Raw genomic sequence first — 12,508 nt, 5'->3', positions numbered from 1 at the left:
AAAGATGCACTTTATTCCGGCACCAAAAGTAAATGCCCAAACACACAGGACACAAAATACTGACCAACCCAAAACACAGGGTAACACGGTCCGTAGCACAAACAACACCAACGACACAAACGTGAACACCAAAATAATCCCGCACAACAAAGGTTGCGGGTTCCACACGCTAAATAGGGAAGCGAATCAAGAACACACAAAATAGGAACAGGTGTAACTAATGAGACAAAACTAACCGAAAGGAAAAAGGGATCGGTGGCGGCTCCAACTTCGGCGGGAGTCGTGACATTCTGTGTACAGATGTACTCAATCACACAGACATAATGTACTTTGCCTTTGGCAAAACTCAGGCTGCCATTATAGCATTGAGATCTCAGCGCAGCTGTGACTAGTAACGGCCATGCGATATTTCATAAGGGCTTTGTGATGGGACTGACCGTTTCCTATCAGCATTTTTTAAATGCATAATCTGCATGATGAATTTCAATCATCTATGAGCCCAAACCGACTTGTCCTCTGTTTTATAATGAGTCTCGGAAGTAAGATAAGAAGCTAGATTAAATAGTAATTACATTTTGTTTTCCATCATGGATTTGCCTCTAAGTATTTTGTTTAATTAAAGATGTTGTTTTACCCGTTATTGTCTTGTCAGATCTTGTATGATGAATGGGCAAGCTACAGTGTCTTCTACAAGTACCAACCAATTGGGTTAATCAGGTGAGAGAATCCTGCTCTAAATTCTAGGACATGACAATGCAGAGAGCACATACTGCACTCTATTGTAGCAATCAAACAGACAAATCATTATATCATGTGCTTGAGTTAATGTTAGTTAATCACCATATCTGAATTGATTCCTGATGTATGTACTCCGTGCTGCTTCCCTTTCTCTCCTGCAGGAAGTACTTTGGGGAGAAGATTGGCCTGTACTTTGCCTGGCTGGGGGTTTACACCCAGATGCTGATCCCTGCTGCCATAGTGGGGGCCATAGTGTTTCTGTACGGCTGTGCCACTGTGGACAATGACATTCCCAGGTACACTGACCTCCCACAACTACAATTAAACCCACAACTACGAACAACGTCACTTATAAATACTATGTACAACTACACCAACATGTTTAGATTTCTAATGGCATGGAAGCACTAGTGAGGGTTTATCAAAAACCCAAGAGTTGCTAGTCTGTGCGTTAATGGTATTTCAAGTAAATGCTGCCTACAGCCAGCACTTCTATGCAAAACACGGGTTGTTTTTCAATATTTTGTTTATCAATACATGATTGTGTTTCTATCTCTTGCCTTGTTATAAGGCTCTGAGATTAAATAGGCCATTATGTCGTGCTCCTATTGCACAGCAATACTGTAGCCTATACTGTCCCATACTGTCATAGGCTACCTGTCTATTAAATGAGCGATGGAATGGTAGCCTAATATTTGTTGTGTAGCAGTAAATAAATGCTGCTATGTGATTTTCTTACCAACGGCAAATGCATCCATTTTATCATTAGACCTGTGTTGTTATTAGCCTACCATTATTATAATTACTGTTCATCAACCACCTCCATTTCCCCAAATGACAATATTTGCTTGCAATACTGTTGATTAACCACTAGAAGTTGTGCATACGCATGGTCTGAGATTTGCGTGGAGATACGCACACACTTTCCCGTCAAATTCAAAATTTGATAAATAACAACCTTTGCGGGAACTGGCGGTATGCAAGGATTAGTCTTTTTTGTGCACTACTACATTTGTTCATTCCTTGTTGCTGTTGGACTCTATAGCCTCTAAAACTGGTAACTGAGTTTATGCTGGTCATTATGGTTAGATCTCTTTTACTGAGGTTTTCCACAAATATTCTTCTCCCACGCGCAGCATGGAGATTTGTGATCCGAGAAACAACATCACCATGTGCCCACTGTGTGACCGGGCTTGCAGCTACTGGAAGCTGAAGACCGCATGCGGCACGGCCAGGGCCAGCCATCTCTTTGACAACCCGGCCACTGTCTTCTTCTCCATCTTCATGGCCCTCTGGGGTGAGCCATCCCTCCCATGTTCTCTCTCTCTCATCTTCTGCCAATAAAACAATGCCATCTGCTACAGACCACAGGACCAGGCAGAGTCCTGCAGGGCAACCTGGTCTCAGAGCCAACCTACTATTATTTTTTACTTAAATAACCATCTGTCTTATGTAACCATACCAAACAAAACATATAATACTACTTTGAGTGTCCTGGATTTACATTTACTATGTTACGTCTAGTCTATGAGACCAGGCTGTGCAGGGCCACGGGAGACCAGTGTCAGTTGCCATTAGAAGACGGTCTTTTGAGTTAAAATTGTGGTAAAGGTTCGGATTGTAGGTTCCTATATTAAGAGGAGATGAGATCATAACCTGTTTGAGTTTCAGAGATGTTGATCTTTTGGACTATATTTTGACGTTTAAACCCTGGTCCATTCACTTTGCTCTGTCTTTCTCGTATTGTAGTCATTAAGCAGTCCCTCCAGGATTTCGTGGTGATTAAAAAAATTAAAAAAACTTGTGGGCAAAAATGCCTGATTATACTGCGGCAATTATAATATTGTTCATTGCAATATGCAATGATTTTGTCCAATTTGTCACAAATAGGCTGATGAAGGAAAAAGTTTGACGTGCGGCTTGTTTGAACCATATTATGTGGTAAATGTGCCGTGATTGGTTGACATTGCGAGTCCTCTTTGTTAGGCAGTGATCTGTCAGTTCTAATGCAATAAAACTGAAATTATTTGACTGTTTTATGTGGTAATATTGCAGTAATTGGTCAAATTTGAAAGCTCTTGCATAATAGTCTCGAAAAACCAAACCTTAGGCAGTGACTAGACCTAGGGTCTGGTTTCAATGTTGGACTATTTTGGCATATACCATAGCAGGGGTATTCAACCAGGGGTCCGTGGAGGTACTGCAGGGGGTCTGCATTTTTCTCCCAGTGTATCGCTAGCAACAACAGAATAAAGGAATTTTGAATTACATAAGTACAGGAGAAACGAGGAGAATCTCTTCTTTCTAATGATTTCAACTTTATTGCTAAACTGCTAATTGTGAGCAAATTAAACTCATTGGAGCAAATTACACTCACTGGTGTATTTGACAGACTTTAACCCCCCCCTCGAATAGGCTACAGTGTGGCTAGTGCCACTGGCTCCTGGTAGTGGATATGTATTTTTGCCAACACATGGCTAACCTTTGTTTAAACAGCTGCTCTTAGGAGTTTTGAGTTACCTTTCTAGCTAAAAACTATCTACCAAATCTATTCATTTTAATATGTTGCCATATTATTACATTTTTTGCTAACGTATGATGAGGGCCCCTGGCCCGCCGGTTTGCCTGGGAGGGGATCCCTGGGCATAGGGGAACCTCAACCTTTCCGACGTCAGTTGTCACACTTTAATAAAACACAAAATAGTGGCCAGCAAGATGGAGATCAGAGGTTATTTTTAATGATTGCATTTCACAAGTGGCTAGTTTGCATCAATTACCTTTACTAAAAACCACTGCAAAGGTTTTGCCTTCAAATTTTTGTTTCGAATCGCGACGTTCTGACTTGTCTGCCTCGTGATTTGTTGGGAGAGTTTTCCGTCTGAATAGGACCCACCCCGGATAGAGTAGTGATGTACGCAGAGACGTAGTTCATCTTTGCCAAAAGAGTCCATCACTGAAACCAGACCCTGGACACTGTTGCCTTGTGTCTGGTTTCCCGAGACTACGCATAATAAGATGGCTATTGTAGGTTTTGCTAAACAAATTTTGATTGCAAAATCCTGGAGGGAATGATTTTAAGGATGAGTTGTGTTTTGTTTCCCAGCTGCCATGTTCATGGAGCACTGGAAGAGAAGGCAAATGAGACTAAATTACATCTGGGATTTGACTGGCTTTGAAGAGGAAGAGGTGAGCCTATGCCCTTGTTTTGGAACCTGTTTGGCCAATTTGGACAAGAACATCTGATACAATAAACATTGAAAAATGATTTCTCCTCTTAATCATGTTTTTTTATGTTTTATATTATGGTGGTTCCTGAAGCAGATGCACAAGGTTTGAAATTGATTTTATTTATTTATGAACTTCATTTTCTAGCAGCTTTCTCTGCAGATGCTGTTACTCAATACTAACCAACTTCCCTCAACAAGGTTTATATCACTCTCCTTCACTCTAACACTCTTATCTATTTCAGAAAGAATTCATGGTATGTTACCTGTAAAAAAAAGAATACGGCATTGTTTATATGACCCCCTATCAAACAGTCCCTTATTTGCCACTTTGAGGGGTGAGGGGTGGGAGTAGGCTAATGGCGATCTGGCCACCAAGTTTCAAAGTTTAATCGCCACGTGCACAGGATACAACAGGTGTAAAACAGTACAGTGAAACACTTAGTTGTGAACTATGTCCCAACAGTGTAGTGATGAAAGTAATAACATAGATAAAATATTGAATAAAACTCAAGAAATAGGAGAAAAGATCAAGACAATACCGCAACATTGACTAGGTCTTGAGGCAGAATTTAATGTTTTTTACCCCCACACCTCACTAACTCTCTCTCTCTCTCTCTCTCTCACGCACACACACACACACTAAGGTGCTTCTTAACATCCCCGGTCCTCATCTTTTTTTAACATTTAGGCACTAGGCAGCACCTCCTGATGGTAGCAATTGTTTCCCTTATACCTGCCTTACCACCAGAGTATCTGGTAAACTGTGCTTCATGGCTGACTGCTGTGGTTCTCCTTTGGCTCTTTGCATGTCAGTGATGGTTTAAAATTAAAATAAAAAGACACTTGCTTTACCTTCTCTGTTTCTGTCTGCTCACACAGATATGGGCTTGCTTCTGTTTAATATGAAATGACTGCAATGACTGTTTAGGTTTACTGGTAGATGGGGGTAAGGTTGTTAAGTAGACAGGCAAGATAATTAATATAACCTGTAGATGTATTCTAATAGGTGTCCTTATCAGAATGAGGGTAAAGTAAACGTTTCCAAATGCATGAATGCCAAACCCATTTTGTAAAACCTGCATCCCCTCTAACAGATACGGTACTCCTAACATTGTTCTGTTACGCATTTCCTCCTGTATGCTAGAAATGTTGGTGGTGTTCCCCACCGCACTGAGCTGAAACACTTAGCAGATGACAAGAGTTTTCTGTGTGGGTGTTGCTATGTACTTGACAACTGGTAAAAACGCCATTTGACCTGGTTGATGTCAGTTCCTCCATCTTGAGGAAAAATGTGTTGATACCGCTAAGGTGATACCGCTGGATGTTGATTCATGGGTATCTGTCCCCCCTAGGGCCACCATAGGGCTGAGTATGAGATCCAAGTCATGCAGAAGACCCTGAAGAAACAGGATATGTCTCCCAAGGTAAGCCTTTTCCTATGCCTCTTGGTGGGCTGTTAAACAACACACTATCAATATTATTCAATTATTTATTTATTCTATGTATGCGTCCGTGCATAGAACAAATCAACGATTGAAGATTATGCATGTGTTCAGTGTTTTCTCTGTCTATTATTTTGCTGCATCAAGTGTCTGTTGCGCTGGTGCGCTTGATTTATAGTGTCAGAGGTGGGGACTGGAACCATCGTAGTAGAAGCACACAGAGTGCTTCTCCCCTCTTTCTCTATCCTCTGGGCGACATTTCCCTTTCGCAAACACACATGGCATTTGTCGCCTCCACTTTTTGTTCTCGCGTGAACTCCACCATTGTAAAGTTATCAACGTACTCCACATGCACGTTTCAACTTCTCCTAGGCTGTAAAATATAGTGTATCCTGGAGTTGTCCACAACCCATACCCCCCCCCTCAGATATAGCTATCAACTCTTTTATTAGTCTTGGATGCTCTGCAGTCTATCGTAAGATGAACAGCCTTTGCTGTCTCTATGTACTGCTGCATAACAACAGTTAGCACATGTTGGATATCAACACATGCCAGGGTGGTTGTTTATGTCTGGCTTTCTCTGTTTAGCAGCAAAACTGTAGCTCAGGCATGTCAGCTCCTTTCTCATCAGACCTCGAAGGGGTCATTACTTTCCCTTGCTCCTCTGGAAACAGGGTCTGATGTCGCTGACCCTCTTTTTTTTAATACACATTAAGATGTGATTTGACTGCACAGTTTCGTGTCCGGGAGCTCCTATTATGTGTGCTTGATTGGAGCGGCGTCAGTCCGCTTGGGGCGAGAGTCCCTCAGACTTGTTTGAAAATGGCTGCGTCAGCGTAAGCAATCACTGCTGAGGTCACGGTCGCTGTCAGATAGATACTACTGCTTGTTTGCTCCTTTATGTTTGCTCTTATTTCTCACTTGATTATGTATTAATTACTCTGTTTCAGGAAAAAAAAGTGAAACTGACATGTACAGACCGTGCACCAGCATATATGACAGGACTTTTCACTATGCTTATTATGGTAAGTTGATGTGCCCAGGGCCCACATGGCTTGTTAGTCTCTGGTATTAGATACAGGGACGTCACTAGTCTAGCAATTGAAAGCAATGCAGATCTTCTGCAGACACACACACACACAAAAATTAGGCCTACGTGTAACTGCCAGAATAGTGGAAACACTTGAGTAAATGAGGGATACAAAATATATTGAAAGCAGATGCTTCCTCACAGATGTGATTTCTGAGTTAATTAAGCAGTTGTAACGATTTTCGTTGGTGGAAGAAGGAGTAGACCAAAGCGCAGCGTGGTACGTGTTCATGATACCTTTAATAAACTGAACACTGAATACAAACGAACAAGAGAATAAAGGAAAACCGAAACAGTCCTGTATGGTGAAAACAAAGAAACAGAAAATAACTACCCACAAACACAGGTGGGAACAGGCTACCTAAGTATGGTTCTCAGAGACAACGATCGACAGCTGCCTCTGATTGGGAACCATACCAGGCGAAACACAGAAATACAAAACATAGAACAAAACCATAGAATGCCCACCCCAACTCACGCCCTGACCAAACCAAAAATAGAGACATAAAACGTAGACCCCACTCCACCTTAGTCTTGGCCCACTTATGTGGCACCTCTGGAGTGGCAACCCTCGCCGCCGACCTCGGACTGGGGACCCTTACCGCAGGCCCCGAATAGGAGGGAGACTCTGGCGGCTCCGGAGTGACGGGCGGCTCTGGCAGCTCCGGACAAGCGGGAGTGAAGGGCGCCTCTGGCAGCTCCGGACAGACGTGCGGTTCTGGCAGGTCCGGACAGACGGGCGGCTCTGGCAGCTCCGGACAGACGTGCAGTTCTGGCAGGTCTGGACAGACGGGCGGCTCTGGCAGCTCCTGACTGACAGGCGGCTTTGGCAGCTCCTGACAGACGGGAGGCTCCGGCAGCTCCTGACTGACGGGTGGCTCCGGCAGCTCCGGACTGACGGGTGGCTCCGGCAGCTCCTGACTGACGGGCGGCTCTGGCAGCTACTGATTGACGGGCGGCTGCGGCAGCTCCTGACTGACGGGAGGCTCCGGCAGCTCCTGACTGACGGGCGGCTCCGGCAGCTCCTGACTGACGGGCGGCTCCGGCAGCTCCTGACAGACAGGAGGGACAACCTGGAGGGAGAAGACGGAGAGACAGCCTGGTGCGTGGCGCTGCCACAGGGCCCACCAGGCTGAGTAGACCTACAGGAGGCCTGGCGCGTGGAGGAGGCACCGAATGTACTGGGCCGTGGAGGCGCACTGGAGGTCGAGCAACGAGCCTGCACAACCTGTCCTGGCTGGATACCCCCTGTAGCCCGGCAAGTGCGGCGGGTTGGAACAGACCGCACTGGGCTGTGCTGGCGAACCGGGGACACCGTGCGTATGGCTGGTGCCATATGACCCGGGCCGAGGAGACGCACCGAGCTATGCGTGCGCAATGGGGACACCGTGCGCCTCCCCATGTGCTCCCCCCAAGAAAATAGAGACATAAAAAAGGAACTAAGGTCAGGACGTGACAGCAATCCCATCATGCTTAGGGTCATGTATTATTTTGGCTACCATAGCTATGCCCCCATAGTATGACAATTCCCTCATCCACAGGGCACGAGTGGTCACAATGGTTTGTTGATCATGAAAACGATGTATGCCATGGCCGTCTCAGTCACCAGATCTCAACCCGATTAAACATTTATGGGAGATTCTGGGGCAGAAATATGTGTTTATTTATTAAAAATAAAAAACTGATATCACATTTACATAAGTATTCAGACCCTTTACTCAGTACTTTGTTGAAGCACCGTAGGCAGCGATTACAGCCTCGAGTCCATTGGGTATGAAGCTACAAGCTTGGAACACCTGTATTTGGGGTGTTTCTCCCATTCCTCTTTGCAGATCCTCTCAAGCTCTGTCAGGTTGGATGGGGAGCGTTGCTGCACAGATATTTTTAGGTCTTTCCAGAGATGTTGGATTGGGTTCAAGTCCGGGCTCTGGCTGGGCCACTCAAGGACATTCAGAGACTTATCCTAATGCCACTCCTGCGTTAATCTTAGCTGAGTGCTTAGGGTCGTTGTCCTGTTGGAAGGTGAACATTCGCCTCAGTCTGAGGTCCTGAACTCTCTGAAGCAGGTTTTCATCAAGGATATCTCTGTACTTTGCTCTGTTCATCTTTGCCTTGATCCTGACTAGTTTCCCAGTCCCTGCAGCAGAAAAACATCCCCACAGCATGATGCTGCCACCACCATGCTTCACCATAGGGATAGTGTCAGGTTTCCTCCAGACGTGACGCTTGGCATTCAGGCCAATGAGTTGAATCTTGGCTTCATCAGACCAAAGAATCTTGTTTCTCATGGTCTGAGATCCTTTAGGTGCCGTTTGGCAAACTCCAAGCGGGCAGTCGTGCATTTTAATGAGGTCTGGCCGCTCTACCAAATAGGCCTAATTAGTGGAGTGCTGCAGAAATGGTTGTCTTTCTGGAAGGTTGTCCCATCTCCACAGAGGAACTCTAGAGCTCTGTCAGAGTGACCATCTGGTTCTTGGTCACCTCCCTGACCAAGGCCCTTTTCCCCTGATTACTCGGCTTGTCCGGGCTGCCAGCCCTAGGAAGAGTCTTGGTGGTTCCAAACTTCTTCCATTTAAGAATGATGGAGGCCAATGTGTTCTTGGGACCTTCAATGCTTCAGAAATGTTTTGGTACCCTTTCCCATATCTGTGCCTCGACACAATCCTGTCTCGGAGCTCTACAGACAATTCCTTCGACCTCGTGGCTTGGTTTTTGCTCAGACATGCACTGTCAACTGTGGGACCTTATATAGACAGGTGTGTGCCTTTCCAAATCATGTCCAATTAATAAGAATGTTCATCAGGTGGAATCCAATTAAGTTGTAGAAACATCTCAAGGATGATCAATGGAAACAGGATGCAGCTGAGCTCAATTTCTAGTCTCATAGCAAAGGGTCTGAATACAAATTCAAAATCTCTCAACCTGTTTTCACTTTGTCATTGTGAGGTATTGTGTGCAGATTGCTGAGGATTTTTATTTATTTAATCCATTTTAGAATAAGGCTGTAACGTAGAAAAGTCAAAGGATCTGAATATTTTCCGAAGGCACTGTAATGAATTAAATTTATTTTCGTGTCAAATCTCCAGTTGGCAACCCATGCCTTATGGGATTAATTGACTAATTAACAAACATTACAATAATTCACTGTGATAATTCAGTGATAATTCTTTAGTATTTTACAGATTGAAAGCTGAAAAAAAATATGATCCACAATCTGCTCTGGACAAGTCCAGTCCTGGAGTGTCTTGACAAAATGAAACAAAATTATTGAGGCTGACATCATCCAGTGTCCAGAAAAATGAATTTGAATGGTATGCAAATATGTGCATATTTAATTGGATATATAATTTGCATATTTTAACACAATATTTCAGAAACATTGTAATACAAAAATGTATTTTATTTGTGTTTACATTCAACTGGTAAAAGTTAAGATAAAATATATATTCCTTATCAGGGTGTGGTGCTGGTCTTAAACAGCTCATGAACTCGAAGTTTGTGTTCTCTTGTCTCCTCTGCAGGTTGGTGTGACCTTTGCCGTAGTGTTCGGGGTCATCCTGTACAGAATCTCCATCAAGGCGGCCTTACACATGAGCTCCAATCCCACGGCTCGCACCAACATCCGGGCAACTGTCAAGGGCACTGCTGCTGTCATCAACCTGGTGATTATCATCATCATGGATGAGGTCTACGGTGCCTTAGCTCGCTGGCTCACTCTTCTTGGTTAGTCCCTCAACTATGACCAAAATGCTGTGATCACACAACTGTACCATGTTAGCAAAGCTCACCCTGTGTATTAGGCCCTGCAGTCTATCCGGGAGTGCTATCCGTATTGACTGTATTTACCCAGTTTTAATACATTTATAACTACCTTTCTCTACTAATTTTCAGTGTCGGCTACAAAAGCTACAGTTCTGGATTATAACCCCCTTGATCACTGAATCCTCTTCAGTTTTGTATCAATCAGGTGATATAAACTCATTTTGTTTTGTATTCTCAGAGGTGCCAAAGACTGACAAGAGTTTTGAGGAGAGGCTGATAATCAAGACCTTTGTTCTGAAGTTTGCCAACGCCTTCTCCCCCATCGTCTACCTGGCCTTCTTCAGGGGCAGGTTGAACTCTCTTCTACTCTATTTGGCTAATAAGCTTCTTCACAACTCAAACATCTTAGCAGATATCCGCCATTGATACACTTTCACCATAAAACCTGATTATGTTTAATATTTTGTTTTTTATTGTGATTTACACCTCTTAAGGATAGTGGCCAATGAATGTTACCTTTTTTCAACCTGTACGTCCACAGAATGGTTGGGCGTCCTGGGGACTATGTGTATGTTATCGGGTCATACAGGATGGAGGAGGTAATCAACTGGATTCATCTTTGTTTATCTTTAAACATTGACCAGAATGCCTTTAAATGTTGACCAAAATAAGTCCAAATGCTTCATGATTCAATGCTGGATAATCAATGGAAATATTACCATATGCTGTAATGGTTATAACCCTCCCTTATTTACAAAGTAACAGGGGCAAGATCCTCTATAGGTATCCCAGGGCAGTTGTGTAGGTTCCAGGCCTGGTGCCCTTGAGCCCTATCCTAAAGACAATTGGCATGGTAGATAACATCAAAGCTAACCAACCTATCAGAGAAAGCAGAAGTGTAACAATTACAGGCTAGCCCTTCCAGTCTGTTAGATGGAGATTACCTCTGTTATCTGTGTGTCTGACTGCTGTCTCGTCTGTACACCAGTGTGCCCACGCAGGTTGCTTGATGGAGCTGTGTATTCAGCTCTGTATCACCATGCTGGGCAAACAGCTCATCCAGAACAACCTGTTTGAAATCGGCATCCCGTAAGTACAGTACAGAGCAGGTACCATACTGTCTGGATGAAACTAGGACATAATCACACACCCACTCACACACACACACACCACACCCACTCACATGCAAGCACACAAGCACTAAAATAAATATGCTCAGGGCTAGACTCATATTGCTACCATTTCTTTTCTCTGCTTGCTACAGTAAAATCAAGAAGCTGATCAGGCGCCGGAAGTCTGACATGGACTCTCAGCAGCAGGAGGACTATAACATGACCCTACAGCGTCATGAGAAGGACCACTTCTTGGGTCCCTTCGTGGGACTCAGCCCAGAGTACATGGAGATGAGTGAGTCATATGTCAGTCTGTCCAGTAAAGCTCCTGACAGCTTACTGAGGATCAGCCGCCCTCAGGCCACCCTATTCCAATTCTCCTTATCACATGAGACAGGAGGAAAATTAACTACTGCAGTGTGCCGTGAGTAGAGATTTGGCGCAAAGGATCATAGAGATCATAGATATACTATTACATTCTAGCGCTGTGATAAGCATGTCTGATTGGCTTTTCCCTTTTACTGCCAATGAATTACTTCTAATGTACTGTGCACGACTTACATAATTAGTCAACTAATGTAGCGTGTACATTAGTTATCAATCATTTTTTATCTTTTTAAGCTCTTGCTATTTAGGTCAGGTCTTTGTGTGGGGGGGGGGGGTTAGGGTTACAACCATGTTTGTATGAAACTGGCAACTTTTATAAATGTTACTGATTACTGGAATTAGCAAGCCAGAAAATGTTATCCTCAGTAACCACTTCTCTTTACGCTGTAAAGCGTGACATTTGATTTAACAATAAGACATTTTACTTCATGCCGCTCACGGTACTAGATCCTGATTAGTTGTAAAACCTCCGATGTGGAACCCTCTCTGAAAATGCATATTCTCTGCATGAGATAATCCTCAGTGGAGAAGCAGAGAACCATTCTGTCTATAATGCCCACGTAATCAGCACAAGTGGATTTAGTTGACCTGATTTTGACTTTAGTCCTTAGATGTCTTTATCAGCGGCCTCTTTCCTTGCAGCATCAGACTGAATAACTGGACAATCCCTACAGCATGTACATTGAAAAGACACACTGTGTAAGACGAAGAATGGGGGGAAACCTCAAACGTCTGTACATCTGTGCCATA

At 43.8% G+C, this 12,508-nt stretch overlaps 1 protein-coding gene across 1 annotated transcript in view; it reads left to right on the top strand.

Moving 5' to 3' along the window:
• LOC139385078 (anoctamin-1-like) overlaps positions 1 to 12,508 on the top strand; it is a 52,525-nt gene that overhangs the window by 29,880 nt on the left and 10,137 nt on the right. The window contains exons 10-20 of the mRNA XM_071130123.1: positions 653 to 717; positions 900 to 1,034; positions 1,875 to 2,035; positions 3,842 to 3,924; positions 5,318 to 5,389; positions 6,358 to 6,432; positions 10,019 to 10,220; positions 10,498 to 10,609; positions 10,801 to 10,858; positions 11,248 to 11,348; positions 11,524 to 11,666. Coding sequence (XP_070986224.1) covers positions 653 to 717; positions 900 to 1,034; positions 1,875 to 2,035; positions 3,842 to 3,924; positions 5,318 to 5,389; positions 6,358 to 6,432; positions 10,019 to 10,220; positions 10,498 to 10,609; positions 10,801 to 10,858; positions 11,248 to 11,348; positions 11,524 to 11,666 — 1,207 coding nt within the window. The remainder of the gene's footprint in view (positions 1 to 652; positions 718 to 899; positions 1,035 to 1,874; positions 2,036 to 3,841; positions 3,925 to 5,317; positions 5,390 to 6,357; positions 6,433 to 10,018; positions 10,221 to 10,497; positions 10,610 to 10,800; positions 10,859 to 11,247; positions 11,349 to 11,523; positions 11,667 to 12,508) is intronic.

This window comes from Oncorhynchus clarkii, chromosome 26 (genome assembly GCF_045791955.1).
Source record: "Oncorhynchus clarkii lewisi isolate Uvic-CL-2024 chromosome 26, UVic_Ocla_1.0, whole genome shotgun sequence".
In the NCBI taxonomy this organism is placed as follows: domain Eukaryota; kingdom Metazoa; phylum Chordata; class Actinopteri; order Salmoniformes; family Salmonidae; genus Oncorhynchus; species Oncorhynchus clarkii.
This window is presented reverse-complemented; position numbering and strand designations above follow the sequence as displayed.